General features: G+C 46.6%; 1 protein-coding gene across 1 annotated transcript in view; it reads right to left on the reverse strand.

Moving 5' to 3' along the window:
• Positions 1–21,840, reverse strand: part of LOC138300177 (disintegrin and metalloproteinase domain-containing protein 9-like) — a 587,087-nt gene that overhangs the window by 389,623 nt on the left and 175,624 nt on the right. The window contains exons 10-11 of the mRNA XM_069239149.1: positions 20,091–20,175; positions 10,370–10,494 (exon numbers count right to left, since the gene is read on the reverse strand). Of these exons, the coding sequence (XP_069095250.1) occupies positions 10,370–10,494; positions 20,091–20,175 (210 nt within the window). The remainder of the gene's footprint in view (positions 1–10,369; positions 10,495–20,090; positions 20,176–21,840) is intronic.

Raw genomic sequence — 21,840 nt, forward strand, 5'->3', positions numbered from 1 at the left:
CTCACTGAGTGTTATCCTCTTAACACTGTCAGAGGAACCAAATCCTCAGATCTCTGAAGCACATTTATTAACTGTAGTTTTAGAACTTGGACACCATGGAATGTGCGTATTGAAGTGCTGCACGATCGCAGGTCTTCTTTTTAACTGACCCACTCATATGACACCATTTCACTGGTGTTAGCTGCACACATGTTTGTGAGAGAGACGACCCTTCTAAAAGGAAATATAATTATATACATGCATGCGTGGACAACACATTCTTCAAAAAAACACAAGGAAACCGTAGCTCATGAAGATAAACTAATATAAATAAACCCCACTCTTAGCATTATATCAACCTAAAAGAAACAAGGATTTGCAATGCAATGAGTTAGAGCGATTAGCATTGTAAATTCATAACAGGACTTTTCTTGCCACATAAATTGAAAATAAAAAGTAAAACAGTTGACATGCGCAAGTCACGGCCAGTGCGAAAGAGAGACACAAAAAGTAAAAGAAGTTTGCTTGCAGTCAAACATATCGAAATCGTGCAATTATCCAGGTAACAGGGTCAATTCCCAAGGACAAACGTAAAGCATTTACCAGTGTCATCATAGGATTTTTGAAAGACAAGCCCATGAACGTGTGAAAGTGATGGGCATGAGGTGGGAGGGGTTAAAAGCCCACATACATACCAACATTTCGGAAGAGCATCGCTTGCACACACTATGCTCGACCGAAAAACTCTACAGGACACAGTCCTCGAGGTGAAGTTTTAGGGAGGTCCAACATAAATTTAGGTATCAGGGGTAACTGAATTTGAGGTTTAGTTATCACGGCATTCGTCTCAAAGATGGACAGTTAATTTCTAAATGAAGAAATTTCAAGATTAATAATAAATATACATCCATTTTGATTAACATATGTGAGTTCTGAAGAAATTGCATAAACTCTTCCAAGCAGAAAAGCGTGGGACTGTTCTCACTAACAGTATCGCTATTTTCCTTCTACGTGGTGTCTTCGAAAAAGGACATACCTTGATTGGAAGTCTAAATGAGTAACAAATGTAGTATAACAAAAGGATATTCAAAGAAGTGCATTAAGATAGTTCTCAGATGGTTCAGGCAAAGCTTGTCTCACGAACATGAGGCCTACCCCTCATAAACCTCGCCCTCTGCAGAACTCACATATAATATTTTCTAATTCTTCGGAAATATTTTCTAGGCACCCGAATGTGATATCCAACTGGAAAGAGTTGTAGACCAATAGACTGTTGCCCTGCACCATTGTCATAGTTCTCAAGTGCAGTTGGTGGGAATAGATACTGGAGCACAGTATAGCACAGTGCAGTCTCCTTCAAACCTCTGAAGGAAAACAGGCTGCGTTTAAAAAGAAAGAAAATGAAACATTTTAGTTTCATTTTTTAAGAGTAGGCAGTGCGACCACTGCCTGCTCTTCAAAAACGTTTTTGCATGCATTTACAAAGGGGAAGAGGTTGCTTGGGGTCCCCTTCCTCTTTGCGAATGAGTTTGCGGCCGCATTCACAGTCACAAAACAATCATACATACCATTTATATTTGGTATTGGGACTGAAGACGCCCCTTCCTAATACCGAATTGCAAAACCTAAATAACAAGTTATCGAATTGCAGTTTGGGCCTTGTGCATCCCAAAAAGCATTTTTCTAGTCGCAAACGGGCCGATTCGCAGAATCGGCCCGGTGGCAACTAGAAAAATGCTTTGTACATGTGGCCCTATGAACCTAGCATTATGTTGATAATAAACATGGTGTTGACATCCATAACAAACCATTTTAAAATATGTCTGTTTAACACAAAGCAGTAAGTAACAAATTAATCGATAAATCAGTTGTTTTTATTGGGGGACACCTTCTTTCCATCATGGTTTATTTGTTCAGCAAATAGTCCCCAAAGCTGTGCTGGAATAAACTATGCACTCTGCGTTTAAAGTGGATGCACTCTCTACAAGGCGGAAAAATACAAATACCAGTCAATAGCTGAATGCTGAGAGAGAAATAATCCTCTGGACTCAGTGGTGGCCGGTAATTTTAGGAGGGAGGGGGGTGGGAAGCACACTCACACTCATTCATTCACACACGCACGCACATCCATTCACAACACTCATCAACATTTAACGATACACACATGCACCAAACATTCATTTAAAAAACACACACACTTACCTTCAGCCTCGGAGGTCCCAGGAGGGTTAGGACTGCTGCCTTCCCTCACTGGCTGACCCTAGGTCAGCCAGTGAGGGAAGCCAGCAGTCCCAACTTCGTCACAGAGTTGGATGGGGTCAGTGCGACTTCTGACCCCACCCCACTCTGTGACGAGGTATCACTGGTTATCACTCACCCTGGCCACTTCAGGGGTTAAACCTGAAGCGCCCAGGTCGGAGTCAATGGGTGACGCTTCCCCTTGTCATTGAGGGGGAGGGTCTCGAGGCACCTTTGCTGAGCCGAGGAGATCACACCCATAGGAGCTGTAACCTGTTCAGCCCAGCAAAGTTCAGCTCAGGCAGCCTGGAGTCCACACAAACTGCACATGTCTTGCTCCTTGCTGCCTGAGCTGAACATGAAGAGTGTCTGTCAGGCTGTCCTTTGGTCAGCCTGACAGGCACTCTTCATGAGGGGCAAAATGTGAGGGGGGCGTGGCCCCTCTGCCATAAAGGACAGGCCACGGCTGTCTGGACTGATCCAAGACATGCCTGACATTATCTCAAAGAAAAGTCTAAATTGGCTGACCCATAGCAACCAGTGGCTTTAGGGGCTGACCCAAAGTCCACTCTTTGTGTATTTATGAGATCTGCAAGTTTTGCCAGACCTCTGAAAAAGTCCAAGGGAAGGAGAAAGCACAAGTTCAACTCTGGCTAGCACCTCACACCTTGTGGTGCTGCTGCCAATAGCTGCCTCTATGTGAATCAACTGTCTAAGATTGTATTTGTAATAAAAACATTTTGAAGCAGCGCAGAATCCTGGAAATGTAAAACCTGAGAAAATAAGCCCTAGCTGCTTCTCAGTCTTATGACAGCCTGGCTCACAGCCCTGCTTGCTAAGAAAGTTACATGGGTGGGACGGCGCAGTGACTAACTCTCATTAGTGTGTAAAAGGCTGCTTTAATGAGACAGGTGCATTGTTATTTGTACCAACAAAACTTTGGCTCTAATGCCTTACAGCCTAATATTCTTCTGGCCTCACTATACATTTTATAACTAAATAAAACTGCTTCCCCCTTCCCTAAATAGCCCTTCACAAACCCATCAGTCAAATCTCCAATCACCACTCTCGTCACTCAGCTCTCTGCACCCCTATCACTTGCATCAAGAATTTGTTGTTGACTTTATTCTGTTCCTCATATCCTTAACCCCTACCCCTCCCCACCACCCCAAAATCTTGACCAGTTCTTAAAGAGTCCAATGTTTGTGTTGCGATAACTTCTTAAACTTATCAAACACCTGCCACCAGAAAAATCACCAAGTTTTTCTGTCCCCCACAAAACTCCCCCTACATATCTACATACCCACCAATAAATGCAACAACTCAGCTAGAACATTCCTTATCTGGATAAGGTGCAGTTCCAACCCAAAAACCGAAAGATGTACCCTATCCTCCCTGAAATACTCCACATTTTCAAATCTGATGTCACTGTGCTCCAAGTAAAAGAAACCTTTGCCCCTTCAGAACTTACAGAGCTCCCTGTTGCTCTTCATGTGGGCTCTGTCAATCTCTCTGGGTTTTACAGCACCCGCCAGCTACACCTGGGCAAGAATTCAATCAGTATCACCGTAGTGCCTGCCCAGACAGCCTTAATCTCCTTCAAATCCTGTTTTACTACCTTGACTAAAGCCAACCTTTCATCTGCACCAAGTCATTTTTCCCTAGGTGCAGGAGTAATATGTCAGGTCAAGACGTACCCTGTATTGAACAGTTTACCTTGGACAACAGATCATGCCAGCACATGCCATCTTTTCCAAACTACTTTAATTGAACCATCATGTCTGGCAATTCCAGTTGACGACCACCTTTATTTGAGTCAGCATGCCTGGCTGCCCACTTCATGAATGAATACCTGCATATCCAAACTTCAATGGAAGCTTGTGGGGCCACACACGCAACAGAGGAGAAAACAAACTCAGGTTAAAGCTGCCCTTGAAACAACCAATCCGATCGCAAATAGCACTGATAGCAGTTTGAATGCCACCGCCGCACCCTCTGAATATCTTCTGACCAGCCCTGGGCCTCTGCTTCCATTGCCATTGCGATTGCGATTCGAAATGAGTGGGTCCTGCAATCCTGCACCCCCGTAGCCCAAAAACCAAAGCACCTTGTGCAAAGCCCTCAATACCTGCGCCACTGAAAAAGAGAACCGCCCTCGTGATGAAAAACGTCTCCTTCACCACCCCTGCATGCACAATGGCAGCCACCACTTACAGGGGCAAATTCCCAGGTGCAGATACAGTCTCATCATGACAAACATGCCCCTGCCAGACTGATCCATTTTAGACTTGGGTGCTGTGTCTGTCACCCTAATGTCTCCCCACCTGATTCCAGACCGAGCCTTCTCTCCCACCACCTAGGTAACCCAAAAAGCTCTAAAAAAGATCCAAACCGTAATCACAGCACAACACACCGCTTCCCCCTCATTACCTTCTTCAGTATGTCCAAGGTCAGTGGCCACCATACTCTCACACCATTACCTCTCTCCCTGCTCCATCTGTTCAGCATCCTCCTCCCCATCTCCCCCATCAACGGCACGTATCCCACAGTAGATTTCCGTAAAATCCTACCCCCGCCAACTTGCCTGGGATCGTGACTGCCGTCATCCCCCTGTGTAGTAGAGACAGTATAAATCCTACCAGGTCATTGCGCTGAGCCAGCCAGCCACCTTCATCGTTACCCCTCGGAGCACCTGACCAGAGAAACTCCTTCTACATGAGCCAGTACGCCTGACAGGTGGACTCCAACAGTGAGCCCAAAATCAACTGCCTCATGTGTTCTCGCTGATGGCCCACAGGTGAGGTGGCATCTCTGTTTTCGTTTTTTCTGCTCATGGTACAAGCCCACGGAACCTGGCCCACTGAAAACGAGAAAGGGCATCAGCAACCTCATGGATTGTCCCCGCCACATGCTGCACTCTGTAAACAACATTCTCGCGCAAGCAAACAAGAACGAAAACATGCAGCAATTGCCTCACTTTTGGATCCCTCAGACTGGCGGTTTTCAGTGTTCACCACTGCCAAATTATCCATTAAAGAACATCTGCTTATTGGCAAAATGTCACCCCCACAGACATACAGCCACCAACAGCAGAAAGAACTTGAGGAACACAATGCTCCTGCCCCCCATTTCCAATCCTCAGGCCACTCCTTTGCACACCACTGACCTTGCTAAAACAAACCAAAACCATGCCCCACCACTGCATCTGAAAACAATTGAATCATCCACTCCATCGCTTCCCCCAAACCCACCATGGGGACCCTACTGAAATCTATCAGGAAAAGTCACCAAAGACGCAAATCCTTCTTCTCCCCTGCCGTCAAATGCAGATGGTGATAACGAAGACCAACCCCAGAGAGAGCCAACTCCATCCATCAACAAAAGGTCCTGCCACCCAAATGACTCTTCAAGTGACATTCAGATGTCGCAACAGAATCTGAACGTCCTTCACTTGCACCTTCTTTTGCTGGAAATCCCTGTCCAAAAGCTCGAATTCTTGTCCTCCAGAATCCTGACCTCCATCCCAATAGAGTCCAGCTCCAACTCGAGAAATGTAATGACCAGCACTGGCACCACTGTCTTCTCTGGTGCCAGGGTGACTCCAACTTCATGTATCAGTTCCTGAAACAAATCCAAACCTTTCTGGCATTCACTTATCTCCACTGTCCCCACCATAAAAAAATCAAATCAATAATGAGTCATGATCTCCTTCCCAGCCACGTGAACAAACATCTTCTGCAAAAATGAACTAAAAGCCTCAAACAAAGAACAAGAAACTGAACCTACCATCAACAATGCTTCATCAACAAAAAAACATCCCCAAACTGAATTCCCATCAATTCCTAATCCACTGGGTGAACCCGCAAAAGCCGGAAAGCTGACTTTATGTTGCATTTTGCCATCATCGAGCCCCGGCCACACTCTTTCTGTAGATGAACTGTTGTGTCCACTAAAGCATAGTGCATACCGGCTATAAGCCTCAGGGATGAAATCGCTCACCAACAGTCCTTCATGCCAAGATAGTTGGTGAATCAGTCTAGATTCCCCCTGTTCCTTCATAGGCATCACCCCTATCGAGAAATCCTCAAGTTCGACAAAGACCACTCCAGAAAGGGTCCTAAAATCTCCCATCCTGAACTTCTTTCATCAGCTTGTGCAACACCAACTGCTCCTGCCCCTTATACAGACGTAGGATTCTCTCCCATTTCCACATTCACGGGCCCTCATAACACAAATGAAAACCAAACTCAAAACCAGATCCTAACAAATCTTGTTCTGATTCAGACCCCAAAAACCTGAGCCAATGTTTGAAAGAATCTAACTTAACTGGAGTATGTGCTTTTTCCCTAAGTGTTCTGACCCCATCGCCCCCTATCGCAGTCACCAGTCCCTGACCCTTTCCCCCTAAATTGTGTAAACTCAACACTATGTGGCCCACATTGTGTGTGCATGTGCTTTCCCCAGCACTTCGAGCACTCATGATGATATTTTCAGAATTCCCACCACTGTCTCTGTTATAGGACCAGCATGTACCAAATGTCCCCGCCTGTCCCCTTCCTGCCACTCCAGCCCTGCTGATGTGGGGCACCCCCTAAAGGGCTTATAATTAACCAGCCAGCTGCTTACTGTATAAATCAATGAAGCTGGCCATTCCGGTGTCATCATCTGGAGGAAAAGCTCATTGTCCAGCTGCCACCATATACCATTTGTGTCCCCTGCCAGGCACACCCTGAACTCTTCATTGTTGTGCACCCATACCATGCCCTTGGAGGTCAGCTGTGCCTTGTGCACTACTTCTAAGTGTTTGAAAAGTGCAACGCCCCTCTCTGGGTAATTTTGCAACAAGCGCTCGCATAAATCAGGAAGGCTGCAGTCCAATTTTCAATATTAACTGGAACATTTAGTCGACTGGAGAGCTTATACTCCTCCTCCTTTGAGCACTCCTTAGCCCTCAACTCCCTGTGCAATAACTTAAATACCTTAATATATTCCTCTTTCCATAGGCGCTCCTTCGATGTTGCCATTAAATAAGCCCTTAAAGGCTTTGTGTTCCCGATATACAGCAGCTTGGTCTTCTGTACATTCTTACTTTCCTTCTTCTCCCCATCCTGTCTGTCCCCCTCCAAGTCCGCCTGAGAGGCCTTAGATGCCCCCAGCCCCCTTCATCCTTTTGCTGTTCACCGCCCTATATCCATGCCTGTGCCCTGATCCTGAACATATTTACTCTTCTGTAAATGGAAATTGTGCTCTCTACCTTTATGCTCGCTCCCCACTTCCACTTGCACCCCAATCTCACCCCCACACATTTCCCCCCGGAGAAGCTCCCTTACCTGGCTTCAAAGTAAAGGCCCACACTGGAGCCGTCCGCATTGGCGCAGGCCGCAAATCCACTAGCTGGGACACTGCAGAGAATTCTGCTGCTGCCATAACAGATGGCAAAACACCAAAGCTCCTTTGAAAATTACCCCACCCCCGCAATGCCGCCTGCAGGGCCTCCCACCAATCATTCTCACACTGCTCATTCACAATCTCCCCCTCCTTGAAGCGTCTTCATCAAAATCCAACTCCCATTCGGCACCATCACTGATCGCTCCACAATATGCACTGATGCCAAGCACCTCTCTGTCACCCACACCACCATCTCCAAACTGAGCTTCATAAGGATCCTGTGAAGTGTTTAATTCTTGCAAGGCGGACGGAAATCCTATACCTTGCCGATTCACAGCCAGGTCCACCGCTGTCTCAGAGCCAGCCATACTGACCCAAGCTCTGATGTTGGGCCGAGGGTCTCAGGCCGTACTAAACCCTCTCGGCTGTAGTGCCACCGTTGCTGATGAAGAACCTGCCTGTGACACCTGGCTGCCTAATAACTGTCCATGACCTAACAAACCTGAGACCTGCGCTGGAGGGGTCCTGGCACCAAACCCACCTCCCGGGCCCCCATCATCAAAAACATCCACTTCACCACTCTCCCTCTAAGCTCCTGCCACCCCCCTTTCCCCTTTGTCCCCAGACTCAGTTGTGCAGCAACCCTGGCAGACAAGTCACTACCCATAATCTCACTTCCCACAGGGGACATGGCATGCCCCCTACCTCACTCAGAGGCATCCACCATCAACTCACTTGCTGCAGGAAAAACAGAAACCTGAAGAGGCCCAGAGGGTGCACCCCTCCCTTCCCCATACCCTGCTATCAAACCACTCTCCTTGACTCCCCCTCTTTCTACGCCCTCCCTCTTCTGGCTGTCTAAATCTGAAGGCACCTATTGCACGTGTGCCTGCCGATGAGGACTGGAGAGATCCAAGGGGCCCGGCAGGTCTGAAGCCTCACCTCCACAGCAAAAGACAAAACCTCCCCAGCGCAGCCTTGCAGCGTCACTGCCCTCGCGGGCCGCACAGGAGATGAAATGCTGGGATCGAAAAGAGCAGCAGGGGTCACACTGCTCCTGCTGCCCCAGGACATGGCATGCTGCTTACCCACAGATAAGCGCCCTCATGGAAAGAGTCCTCTCCCAGGCTGCACCCGCCACCTCCTCACTGTGGGCGCTGGTGGCCCCCACGAGGCCTCCCGTCATCCACCTGGGAGCCGCGACAGGTCCCCGCACCTCATTGCCTGACAAATCCACGTTGGCCCCAGCACTTGGAGCACCTGGGGCCTGTGGCAGGCTACCTCGACCCTGCCCATGAACAGGCCCCGGTAAGGAACATTCACTCTTGACCTCCAGCCCACTGCAGCGCTCTGGGGCCTTCTGTTTGCCACTTTGTCCCCCTTTACTACTTTGCGGATCAGGAGATTCACACCCCATAACACCAGCTGTGACTCCTCCTGCAGACCACCGATGGGCCTCCTCTGCCCAATATTCTCAAGGGCCCCCTCAGCCGGCAGATTGGCACTCCCCGCCTACTGCAGTGTCTGGAGGGCTTGGCACACTCGCTCTTCCTGAGATAATACAAAGCTTACTCTGAAACTAAGATACCACTAAAGCTAATGCATGACCAAACAAAAACAAAACCACCTACAACTTTGCATTATCAGCCATTGACCCCGCTAGCCAGTGTGTACCTTATAAAAAATGGCACCCACTAATGAACCACACTATAACTAATTAACCCCTCACCCACCCGAGGGAGAATTGGCCAATCCGCTTGCCCCATGCCCCTGCACCCTACTACCCATCCAAGGTTCCTGGGGGGAGGGGATGGGGGGGGGGGCAGGGCATTCTGCCCCTTCCTCCCCCGAAGACCAGTATTTGCAATTTTACTGAACTGTACTGAATAGGTATATTTTGAAATAAAACACTTGCTGATGGCTGAAAATGCCCTTTATTTTGGAATCATTCATAGTACAACATTAGGACAACCTGAAGTTGCGAATCTTGACTGTTCACAGCTTTGTGCAGTTTTAGCAGATTTGCTAACTGTGAAGACAGCAACTTTTTTTTTACTGGCAAAAATCAGGACTAAGTTGTTGTTTGAACTATCCCACTGCAGTGCTGTAGCTGCTGTCTTCATTGTCTTAATGGAGAACAGATTTGTTGTGTCTAAATTACTGGGTTTCATGACAGTAAGTCCTTTGACTTTGATATTTTAAATACCAGCTAGGAAATCCACTGTTTAATGTCTTTTAGAAAACCTACAGTATGTTGAATACTGGCTTATGCTGTATATACGATTGTAAATCATTATAGCTGTAACCAAAATGAGTTACATGCTAAAACCAGAAAAGATAAGCTTATAAAAAATATTTGCAAGACAGTCGGTGAAAACAGGTGCTGTGTTTGTGTCTTCACAATTTAAAATCAGTTCAATTCCAGGCAGATTTTTAGGTCTCTCATTGTAAAGGTAGCTAGAAATGTAATAAAATGACCAATGCAGCTGAACAATTGTAACACTAACTAAAATCTTCCTTGCATGATATACATAATGCTCTAAGAGGTAGAGCTCCTACAACACAAGCCAAACCACTGGTCCCATTCACTCTCCTAACAGAATACCCCACTGGTCATCAACAGTCATCACCCCTAATGTCATATTCGGGTGATCCCAATATCCACAGTAATGCACATATTAATGTTAAACCAAGCTTAACACTTGAACATATGTAATATGTCAGTTTGTTTTCTTCCATAACTGACCCACCCCAGCCTACTCACGTGTCTGCACTGTTCATAATATATGAGTTTCCACATCGTCCATCATCGTGCGACATTCCGAGGTTATGTCCAAGTTCATGAGCAACAACAGTGGCTTGCGATACTGGTGTGCTGCCATCACTGTACTATGGGAATAAACAAAATTTGAGTTACAGGTGATCACCACCAGTTAGACACTAAAGATGATAAAAACTCAGAAAACAGAAAGTTGCTTTTGGCGTGTTTGAAATGTCCTTTTTTGCAGGGCTATCCCCAAACTTTTTGCCTCTGGCCTACTATTTTTGACTGTGTGCTACATTTCGCTTTTACTGGCTTTAGGACTCTGGGCCCATTACCACTGCTGACCAGTGCTAAAGTGCAACTGCTCTCCACCTGCATCGTATTGGTGATTGGTTTATCCATGATTGGCATATTTGATTTGCTAGTAAGACCCTAGCATAGTGCACTCTATGTGCCCTTTGCCTGTTGATCAAATGCTGCTAGTGGGCTTGCAGCACTGGTTGTGCCACCCACATTAGTAGCCCTGTAAACATGTCTCAGACCTGCCACTGCAGTGTCTGAGTGTGCAGTATTAAACTGCCATTTTAACCTGGCAAGTGCACCCACTTGCCAGGCCCAAACCTTCCCTTTTATTACATGTAAGTAACCCCTAAGGTAGGCCCAAGGCTACCCCTGGGCAGGGTGCAGCGTATGTAAAAGGTAGGACATGTACTGATGTGTTTTATATGTCCTGATAGTGAAATACTGCTAAATTCGTTTTTCAGTATTGCAAGGACTATCGCTCCTGTAGATTAACATGGGGATTGCCTTGAAATATCTTTTAAGTGTAATTTCCTATTGGGAGATATGGAGTTTGAAGTCTCTGAACTCACAATTTAAAAATACATTCTTTGGTGAAGTTGTTTTTTAAATTGTAAGTTTGACAATACCACTTTTAGAAAGTAGGCATTTTCTTGCTTTACCATGTTGTGCTTCTGTCTGTCTGTGGAATACATGTCTGGGTCAAGATGACTGTTGGGCTGTTTGTGAACTCACTCTAGACAGTCACACAAAGGGAGCTGAGGTGTGCCCTGCATACCCTGATGGGTGTTCCTGAGCTAGAGCGGTGGGAGGAGTTGACACTTGTACCTGAATAGGGCTGTGCCTGTCCTTACACAAAGCAGTCTCTAAACCCCTTGAGTGTGTCTGGGGCCAGGGCTGGAAAGGCAGGATCTTGTGCTCTACAAAGACTTTTCTTTGAAGTTTGCCTACTTCAAAGGGAGAAATGGGTATAGGTACTGGACCTCTGATCCCACAAAGTTAGAATGCTTCTGGACTGAGGACATTCTGCCAGGAAGAAGAGCTGCATGCCGTAGGAGGGACTACTACTATGCCTGTTCCTTTGCTGTGCTGGCCTGCTGCATGCTGCTTCTATCCTGGGAGTGAAAGGGCTGGACTTTGCTTTTTATGTCCTGCTTCCAAAGGTTCTCCAAGGGCTTGGACTGACCTTGCCTCTTGTCCAGACGTCTTAGGAACATCAAAGGCTTCATCTTTCAGCAGCAGGGCTCTCTTGCTGAGAGTTCTGACATGCCAATTGGTGCCAAATCCAGTTCCTTGGTCCTTAGGAGTGAGTTCTGGTACAACCAAGAAGAAACCAAGCACATTGGCTATAGAGAGACTTTGGAACTGGCACCATTGTCTGACTCTGCGCTGCTGTCTGCACCAAAACCATGGTCCCCACTGGGTGCAATGACCAAGGCCTCAGGCCTGACGCCACTGCAGTGTCTCTGAAGTTCCATCACAGCATGAGTCCCAAATGCCGTGTCATTGACATCCATGACACCCGACTCCGCCACAGTACCTGTGACCCTGTGGTGTGATCGCAATATGGAGAAGTCAACGCCTCGCGTCTTGACCTGCTGAATTCATCTACCCCACCTTGTTGTAAGGAACCAAAGCCACATCACCTACCCTGCAACTGTAAGGAACCGATGCCTCACCTCCCCTGCCTAGCAGTAAGGAGCTGACATCTCACCTCCCCGGTAGCAGTAAGGAACAGACGTCGCACCCGCTCCAGCGATGCCTCACCTCCATGAATTCATGCATTCTTTGTTTCCTCGTTTTCTAAGATACTGTACCTGGGTCCATGCGACTCTGTGACCGTCCCGCACTCTATCGCGAGTGGCACTGGACTGCTGGGTACAACTCCATCAAGATGTTGTGATAGCCCCAGTTGGAGCTTTTTTGTTTCCAAGTGCTATACTAAGATTTAGGGGGTCATTCCTACCCCAGCCCCGGCGGGTGGCGGGCGCCGCTGCCAGGCGGTGACCGCTAAACGACCGTCATTTTGACTTTCCCGCTGGGCTGGCGGGCGACCAGCGGGAAAGCCCCAGCAACGATGAAGCTGGCTCCGAATGGAGCCGGCGGAGTTGCTGGTGTGCGACGGGTGCAGTTGCACCCGTCGCGATTTCCAGTGGCATGGTGTAAGGAAATGCCTCCTTGGCATGGTTACCCCCTGACTTTTTGCCTTTGCTGATGTTATGTTTTGAATTGAAAGTGTGCTGAGGCCTGCTAACCAGGCCCCAGCACCAGTGTTCTTTCCCTAACCTGTACTTTCGATTCCACAATTGGCACACCCTGGCATCCAGATAAGTCCCTTGTAAGTGGTACCCCTGGTACCAAGGGCCCTGATGCCAAGGAAGGTCTCTAAGGGCTGCAGCATGTCTTATGCCACCCTGGAGACCCCTCACTCAGCACAGACACACTGCTTGCCAGCTTGTGTGTGCTGGTGAGAACAAAACGAGTAAGTCGACATGGCACTCCCCTCAGGGTGCCATGCCAGCCTCTCACTGCCTATACAGGTATAGATAAGTCACCCCTCTAGTAAGCCTTACAGCCCTAAGGCAGGGTGCACTATACCATAGGTGAGGGCACCAGTGCATGAGCACTGTGCCCTTACAGTGTCTAAGCAATACCTTAGACATTGTAAGTGCAGGGTAGCCATAAGAGTATATGGTCTGGGAGTTTGTTTTACACGAACTCCACAGCACCATAATGGCTACCCTGAAAACTTGGAAGTTTGGTATCAAACTTCTCAGCACAATAAATGCACACTGATGCCAGTGTACATTTTATTGTAAAATACACCACAGAGGGCACCTTAGAGGTGCCCCCTGAAACCTTAACCGACTATCTGTGTAGGCTGACTGGTTCCAGCAGCCTGCCACAACCGAGACATGTTGCTGGCCCCATGGGGAGAGTGCCTTTGTCACTCTGAGGCCAGTAACAAAGCCTGCACTGGGTGGAGATGCTAACACCTCCCCCAGGCAGGAGCTGTAACACCTGGCGGTGAGCCTCAAAGGCTCACCCCTTTGTCACAGCACCGCAGGACACTCCAGCTAGTGGAGTTGCCCGCCCCCTCCGGCCACGCCCCCCACTTTTGGCGGCAAGGCCGGAGAAAATAATGAGAAAAACAAGGAGGAGTCACTGGCCAGTCAGGACAGCCCCTAAGGTGTCCTGAGCTGAAGTGACTCTAACTTTTAGAAATCCTCCATCTTGCAGATGGAGGATTCCCCCAATAGGATTAGGGATGTGACCCCCTCCCCTTGGGAGGAGGCAAAAAGAGGGTGTACCCACCCTCAGGGCTAGTAGCCATTGGCTACTAACCCCCCAGACCTAAACACGCCCTTAAATTTAGTATTTAAGGGCTTCCCTGAACCTAAAGATTTAGATTCCTGCAACTTACCTGAAGAAGAAGACTGCTGAGCTGAAAAACCCCTGCAGAGGAAGAACAGAAGACACCAACTGCTTTGGCCCCAGTCCTACCGGCCTGTCTCCTGCCTTCCAAAAGAAACCTGCTCCAGCGACGCTTTCCAAGGGACCAGCGACCTCTGAATCCTCTGAGGACTGCCCTGCTTCAAGAAAGACTAGAAACTCCCGAGGACAGCGGCACTGCTCCAAAAGAACTGCAACTTTGTTTCAAGGAGCAGATTTAAAGACCCCTGCAACTCCCCGCAAGAAGCGTGAGACTTGCAACACTGCACCCGGCGACCCCGACTCGACTGTGGAGAAACAACGCTTCAGGGAGGACCCTCCGGCGACTCTACGACTGAGTAACCAAAGTTGTCCCCCCTGAGCCCCCACAGCGACGCCTGCAGAGGGAATCCCCAGGCTCCCCCTGACCGCGACTGCCTGAACTCCATTTCCCGACGGCTGGAAAAGACCCTGCACCCGCAGCCCCCAGCACCTAAAGGAACGGAACTCCTGTGCAGGAGTGACCCCCAGAAGGCCCTCTCCCTTGCCCAGGTGGTGGCTACCCCGAGGAGCCCCCCCTTGCCTGCCTGCATCGCTGAAAAGACCCCTTGGTCTCTCATTGAAAACCATTACAAACCCGACGCGTGTTTGCACACTGCACCCGGCCGCCCCCGCGCTGTTGAGGGTGTACTTTTTGTGCTGACTTGTGTCCCCCCCGGTGCCCTACAAAACCCCCCTGGTCTGCCCTCCGAAGACGCGGGTACTTACCTGCTGGCAGACTGGAACCGGGGCACCCCCTTCTCTCCATTGAAGCCTATGTGTTTTGGGCACCTCTTTGACCTTTGCACCTGACCGGCCCTGAGCTGCTGGTGTGATAACTTTGGGGTTGCTCTGAACCCCCAATGGTGGGCTACCTTGGACCAAAACTGAAACCTGTAAGTGACTTACTTACCTGTTAAAACTAACATTACTTTACCTCCCCCAGGAACTGTGAAAATTGCACTGTGTCCACTTTTAAAACAGCTTATTGTGTTTTATGTAAAAAGTATACATGCTAATGAAATGATTCAAAGTTCCTAAAGTACTTACCTGCAATACCTTTCAAATGAGATATTACATGTAGAATTTGAACCTGTGGTTCTTAAAATAAACTAAGAAAAGATATTTTTCTATAACAAAACCTATTGGCTGGATTTGTCTCTGAGTGTGTGTTTCTCATTTATTGCCTGTGTGTATGTACAACAAATGCTTAACACTACTCCTTTGATAAGCCTACTGCTCGACCACACTACCACAAAATAGAGCATTAGTATTATCTCTTTTTGCCACTATCTTACCTCTAAGGGGAACCCTTGGACTCTGTGCATACTATTCCTTACTTTGAAATAGTGCATACAGAGCCAACTTCCTACACATGGGCACTGCAGGGGCCCCCAGGGGCCCCACAACACCCGTTCCCGCCATCCTGTTTCTGGCGGTGAAAACCACCAGAAACAGGATGGCGGGAAGGGGATCGGAATCCCCATGGCGGTGCTGCTTGCAGCGCCGCCTTGGAGGATTCCCTGGGGCAGGGGAAAACCGGCGGGAAACCGCCGGTTTCCCTTTTCTGACCGCAGCTTTACCGCCGCGTCAGAATGGCCCCTGAAGCACCGCCAGCCTGTTGGCGGTGCTTCCTCCGTCCCCTGCCCTGGCGGTCCATGACCGCCAGGGTAGGAATGACCCCCTTAATCTGTAAAAATGTGTATCTTTTCTTGTGTATGTTGGATTTTTGCCATTTTGTTTTTGTTTTACTCAGATAAATATTGGCTATTTGTCTAAACAGGTGTGGAGCCCTTCTGTGGTGTTTTCACTGTGTTACTGTGTGTGTGCGTCTGTGTTTGTGTGTGTACAAATACTTTACACATTGCCTCTGAGATAAGCCTGACTGCTCGTATCAAATTACGAAGGGGGTGACCAGGGGTTATCTTAGTTGTGTGACTCCCTTACTCCGACTAGACTGAGGGTCCATACTTAGACTGGTTGCATACCACTGCCAACTAGAGATCCCATTTCTAACAGTGTGTATTTACATCAGGTTCAGGAGGTGCTTACACATGTTTGATGGAATATACGTATTGGTGGTGGGTGAGACTACAGGTCAGGGAGGAGTATGCGTACATTTGCGGAGAAATTTACAGATGGTTCAACGGTGTTAACAGGTGGTTGTACATGATTTTGCAGATGGTAGTGGAAGAGTTTGCCTATTGTTGAATATGAATATACATCCAGCCCAGAACGAGTTTAGAGATAATTGGGAAGGAGGTAACATTGAGAAAGATGTTTTGGATGTGGAGGGTTCATTTATAAATGCATGAGAAAGATTTTACATGTGTTGGGTACATGTTTGCATATGGGTGTAAAAGAGTTTACAGATGATTCACAAGGAGTATGTAAATGGCTAAAGGGGCATTTTCATATGTCTTGGAAGGAGTTTACATATTACTGAAGAGTTACCATTGGCTACCAGGCAGTATGTACATTACGTAAATGTCAGTTACTTGACTTTGGAGAATAGTTTACACATAGGACCTGAATACAAGGGGGCTGGATGGGGTGAGATATTTCCTATATCTTCTTGCACCAACAACTCATAAAGGGACACTTGATGTCAATGTAAATTTGGAGGATTGTCTTACAGGAATTATGGTGCTCCAGGGAAGTGGCAGTTGACATACATTCCTTTAGAACGCTTTTAACACTGGCCTCATACTGAAAGTATTGGTCTCATTTTGATAAGTGGCATAGCGGCAAAGCAGGGAGATATGATCATGTTCGGATTCTCAATACTATAAGCAAAGGTTTCCTGAAAATGCCTAGCTCTAACCACCTTGTGTGCCCAAAGAGCAGCAATCAAGGGTTTTAGGAGACAATCAATGATATTTCCCAAATTATTCCACTGACTGTCAGGTTGCAGAAAAGACTCTGATTAAAGAAACCAGTGGTTCTTAATTCAGTTGCTTCATGAGATATGTCAATTATACTGACGGACTCACAGGAAAGAACATTTGAACTACTAGAGTAGGCTTATATTTCTGAGCTTTCAACCAAGGTACACTTTCTAATAGCTAGAAGAGTAGGCGAGCTAAGATCACTAGTAAATTCTCGGCCATAGCTACAAATATTTCCTGACGAGGTGGCTGAGGTATCCCTACAGGAGATATGTAGATGTTCCACATGGTCATAACCACATACTTTTGTTACTACAAATTGGACTTTAATAGATAAGGGTCTGTTCATTTCGCTTATGGTGTTTTTTTCGAGCTGCAGTGAAGTAATTGCATACGAATTAACCGTGTTAAACAATTTCAGGCTGTAATCGTTTTATTGTTTGAGCTTTTTTCGTTGGCATATCCTTGTAACTTAAGGACTGTGAGGAGCAGAAGAAGGGCCAATGATCCTATTACTTATTGGTAATCTACAGACCAATTGCTGTTCATCCCAGTCCACAACCCACTCTCCCTCGCTTTTTTGGTGATGCCTCCAATTTTTAATCACCTTGAACAGGCAGGCCACCGGGGTGAGGTGAGGTTTTTTTTTCTAAGGCAGAAGTAAACTAGAGGAGGGACTATGACCTTGTTGTAAGTTGAAAGAGAATAAGAGACTTGTGAAAAGGGTCTGTCTTGGGGGCGGGCTACCTCGTAATGTAAGGACTGAAAAAGGAGCAGTTGGACTCAGGGTAATAAAGATTAGTTTTAGGTAATAGGATCATTATTATTACTATTTATGGAAATGTGTGAAGCACACTTACACTCATATACGCTACATGATGAAGAGTACAGGCAAAGAAGGTGATACTTTGCACACTTTAAGGCCCATATTTATACTTTTTCAGTGCCGCATTTGCGTCATTTTTTGACGGAAAAGCGGTGCAAACTTGCAAAATACAATTGTATTTTGTAAGTTTGCGGCATTTTTGTGTCAAAATCGGCGCAAATGCGGTGCTAAAAAGTATAAATATGGGTCTTTGTATAGAACCTGGTGGACATCAGATAATATTGGACCCAGTTTAAGGTGCTGTATGCTGCATTTAGGAACAGGATTAATTATGGAAGTGATAACTCCCAGCCTCTAGCTACTTCTGAGAGACGACGAATCAGACCCTCTCATCTACCATCTACCAAGTTTAAAGATGCAGTTGAGTTAAATAGTCCATCGAGTAGGCAGTCTCTGTTTTCCTGGCTGGGCTGCACATTTCTTTTTAGTATAGTAAGGTGAATGTCATGTTGAATCATTTGTAAGTGATATACAGCTGTTTTCTCTAGATTTTATGTAACTGAGATACACTTGGTGATAGGTCTGTAGGTCCTGTTAGTGGCACCCTTTTGAGGAGTGGTGTGAGCACGGCTTGCTTACATGAAATTAGGACGGATCCTTATTTGAATAATTGTGTTTATTTAGAGTTTGATGAATAGAGCACAGCTTTCTGCACACTAAATAAAGGAAGTGGAGTAGTTGATTTTGATGACCGGTGCAGGCCTCTGCGTAAGTGCTAAGTGGTGACGACGGCGTGACTGTAGTTATGTTGGGGCTGATGCTGATTGAGGAGCAAGATGTAGTTGTGGCAAAGCTTTGTAATTTCTTGATGAAGAAGCAACCAGTGCATTCCAGAGATTAGGGACTAATTATATGGAATTGAGTATGTGTCCAACCCCAGTTATTTAACTATGATGTTGGTTTCAGTTCTAAGCCAGAATGATGCGAGGCCTACAATGTCATCATCGATGATTAAGTCATGGCGTTTGTGTCTCTGTCTGACTGGTAAGTCGTTGTCACAGGTATACTAATAGATAATGTGCTGGTGTAGTTGGGTCTTTGTTTAAGCTAATTTCCTTGTACTTATATAGAGTTTTTTAAATATATTTGTAGTGTTTCTCCAACTTAGAGGGCTGTAGTGTGTTGGCACCTTTCAGGTTGAGGAGAGAGACTAGTCAGTCGCATGGTTCACTTAGTAATGTTTCATTGTTTAAGGCTTTTGGATCTGAATAAACTCTAGTAATGAGGAGGTATAGCAGAGTAGAATTCTGAGAGATTGACTGGTAGTATGAGTTCCTGCAAGGAATGTTGTTGTGAGTGAGTGTTGGTGAGTAGTGTTTAGAGTGAATGAGGTTGTCATGGCTGTGGATGAGTGGTGCTTTCAGTGGATGTGAATGAGTAGTTTTTTGAATTGTGGAGTGAGAGGAGCTCTGGGATGGTGTGGGATAAGTCGTAGCATTGTCTGTTACTGCTGGAAAAGTTGTGTGAATGTGTCATTTATTTTACCACCATGATCTGTCTCTTGCTGTGACCCAATAAAATAGATAGGCATGCACAGGCAACTGCATTTACAAATACAAAGTTTAGAGAAATAGAATTTCAGTGAAGAACCTCATTTCAGAGGATGGCTAGTACAATGTCAGCAGACCCACAGTACATTTGTAGCAAGCTCTCAGTATGATTTCAGAATAAAGGGTAACGTGTTATAGGATTTGCAGCACATTGTCAAAGAACTCTCACTAATGTCAGACAATCCTAGTTCAATTTCAAGTAGCCCTATGTACTGTCAGATAGCACCAAGGTCAAGGACTTGTGACCTCAGTGGAATGTAATGGGACTCTTAGTACAGTGGTGAGGAACATGAAGTACAATTGAAGGGGGGAATGTACAATATTACCCTCGTCTAGAGCATTAGGGGCCCTCAGGACCATGTCAAGAGACAGTCTGAATAGCTGGGACTGATGGAAGTCAGAAAAGGGCAGTGCAGATTCAGAGAAAGGAGCAGGAAAACGTACAAGGTGCCATTGACGGGAGGTTGGGAATGGTTGGTGTGGAAATTGGGGCATGTGGGGACAATATGAGTAGTTATTTCAGCAATAGGTGAATGGTTTATGATCATTTGGGTGGTGACTGTCAGTCACTGCAGAGTGATTATTATGTTTGTTCAGTCAAAATATATCTACAATTAGGGTCTTACAGCACTTATGGAGCTTCCAGTAGTTGGTGAGCAGACCGTGCCAACGAACGCCATTCCAAGCACACCACTATAGGCTCCTCGGCCTCTGCAATACAAAAAACATAGCATGAGTACAGGCAGACCCATACTAGCTCTATGTTTTCGCGGTTTCACTCAATGGTGTTGCTGACCACAAGCATATTTCTAATTCTCCTTTGGCAGAAGCAGAACAACAAGGATACAATTTCATAGTCAACAAGAGGGAGCTCTGATAGGTGAGTATGTACTCTGCTCAGTGGTTTGAAAGAAACAATCAGTAAAGCACCTCAGATTTGTCTTTGGAGATAAATAGACTCACAGTTTTCACACCACAGCAAACTTCATGAAGAACCAAAATACTTATTACAGTTCAGCTTACCTGAACACTATGAATACATCATGAAATGGGATCCCTTCTGGGTGGGTGAATTCATTCAAAACTATTCCCAAAGAAGGAGCATATTATCACACCCGGTGGCGAGGCCTGCACAGGAAGTGACCTTGTGGCGCTGCCCTGCACTTCAGGGAAAGGACAGAAATGCACTGTATCTACTAGATATGGTGCATTTCTGTCCTTTCCCCATGCGCTGGAACACAAATTGCTGCCTAGCGTTAACGCAGGCACCCTTGCACCATGGTGCACATTATACACTATGGTGCAAGTGTGTCTGTGTTGTCAGCAGGATTGTTTTCTGCAGGAAGGAATACCTTCCAGCACAAAAACAATCCAGAGAGGCATTTTCCTCTTTCTAGAAAGGGGAAAGGTAAAACAACGAGGAGAAATAAATATATTTCTCCTTGTTTTGCCTACCCTGGGGAGGCATACATTTTTGATGCATTCCCAGGTTTACAGATTCTTGTAAATCTGGGGATTCATCAAAACCTATGGGTGTTGCAAGGGAACACCCACCACAACATCCATGGTATGCCTCCCTGGCACAGTGTGAGGCAACATAGCAACTTGCCCTGCGTTGCCTTACACCATATCTACAAGCTCATGAAAAGCCGCTCAAGGTGGCTTTGCGTGGCCTTGTATATATGGGTCTGCACTATGCGCTACCGGTGCATCACAAACAGTGATGCACCGGCAGCGCACAGCACTTGTAAATAAGCCCTGGAGTCTGAATCACACACTGTTGGACCTGACCCTTTATGCAGGGTCATTCCCAAACTTTTTTGCCTTCCTCCTCCCCTTTTTTTATGACCTCCTTTTTGTTGGTTTTAGGGTTCTGGGCACTTTACCACTGCTGTACAGTGCTAAAGTACATGGGCTCTTTCCCTAACATATGGTAACACTGGCCTATCCACAATTGCCATATTTAATTTACTTGTAGGTCCCTAGTAAAGTGCACTACGTGTGCTCAGGGCATGTAAGTTAAATGAAACTAGTGGGCCTGAAGCCCCAATTGTGCCACCTACTTTAGTAGCCCTTTAAACATGATTCAGGCCTGCCCTTGCAACTGTCACGTTAACCCACTTGCCAGGCCCAAACCTTCCTTTGAAATACATAAAAGACACCCCTAAGGTAGGCCCTGGGCAGCCCCAAGGGCAGGATGAAGTGTAGTTAAAAAGGTGGATGTATACATTTAAGTTTTACATGTCCAAGGAGTGAAAAACTCTTACATTTGTAAGGCCTATGTCTGCATAGGTTAACCTTGGGATTGCCTTATTACATTTTATAAGTGTTCCTCATGGGAACAGTCCAGCCCGAACTGCTTGGCAGTTTGGTCTG

This window comes from Pleurodeles waltl, chromosome 6 (assembly GCF_031143425.1).
Source record: "Pleurodeles waltl isolate 20211129_DDA chromosome 6, aPleWal1.hap1.20221129, whole genome shotgun sequence".
Taxonomy (NCBI): domain Eukaryota; kingdom Metazoa; phylum Chordata; class Amphibia; order Caudata; family Salamandridae; genus Pleurodeles; species Pleurodeles waltl.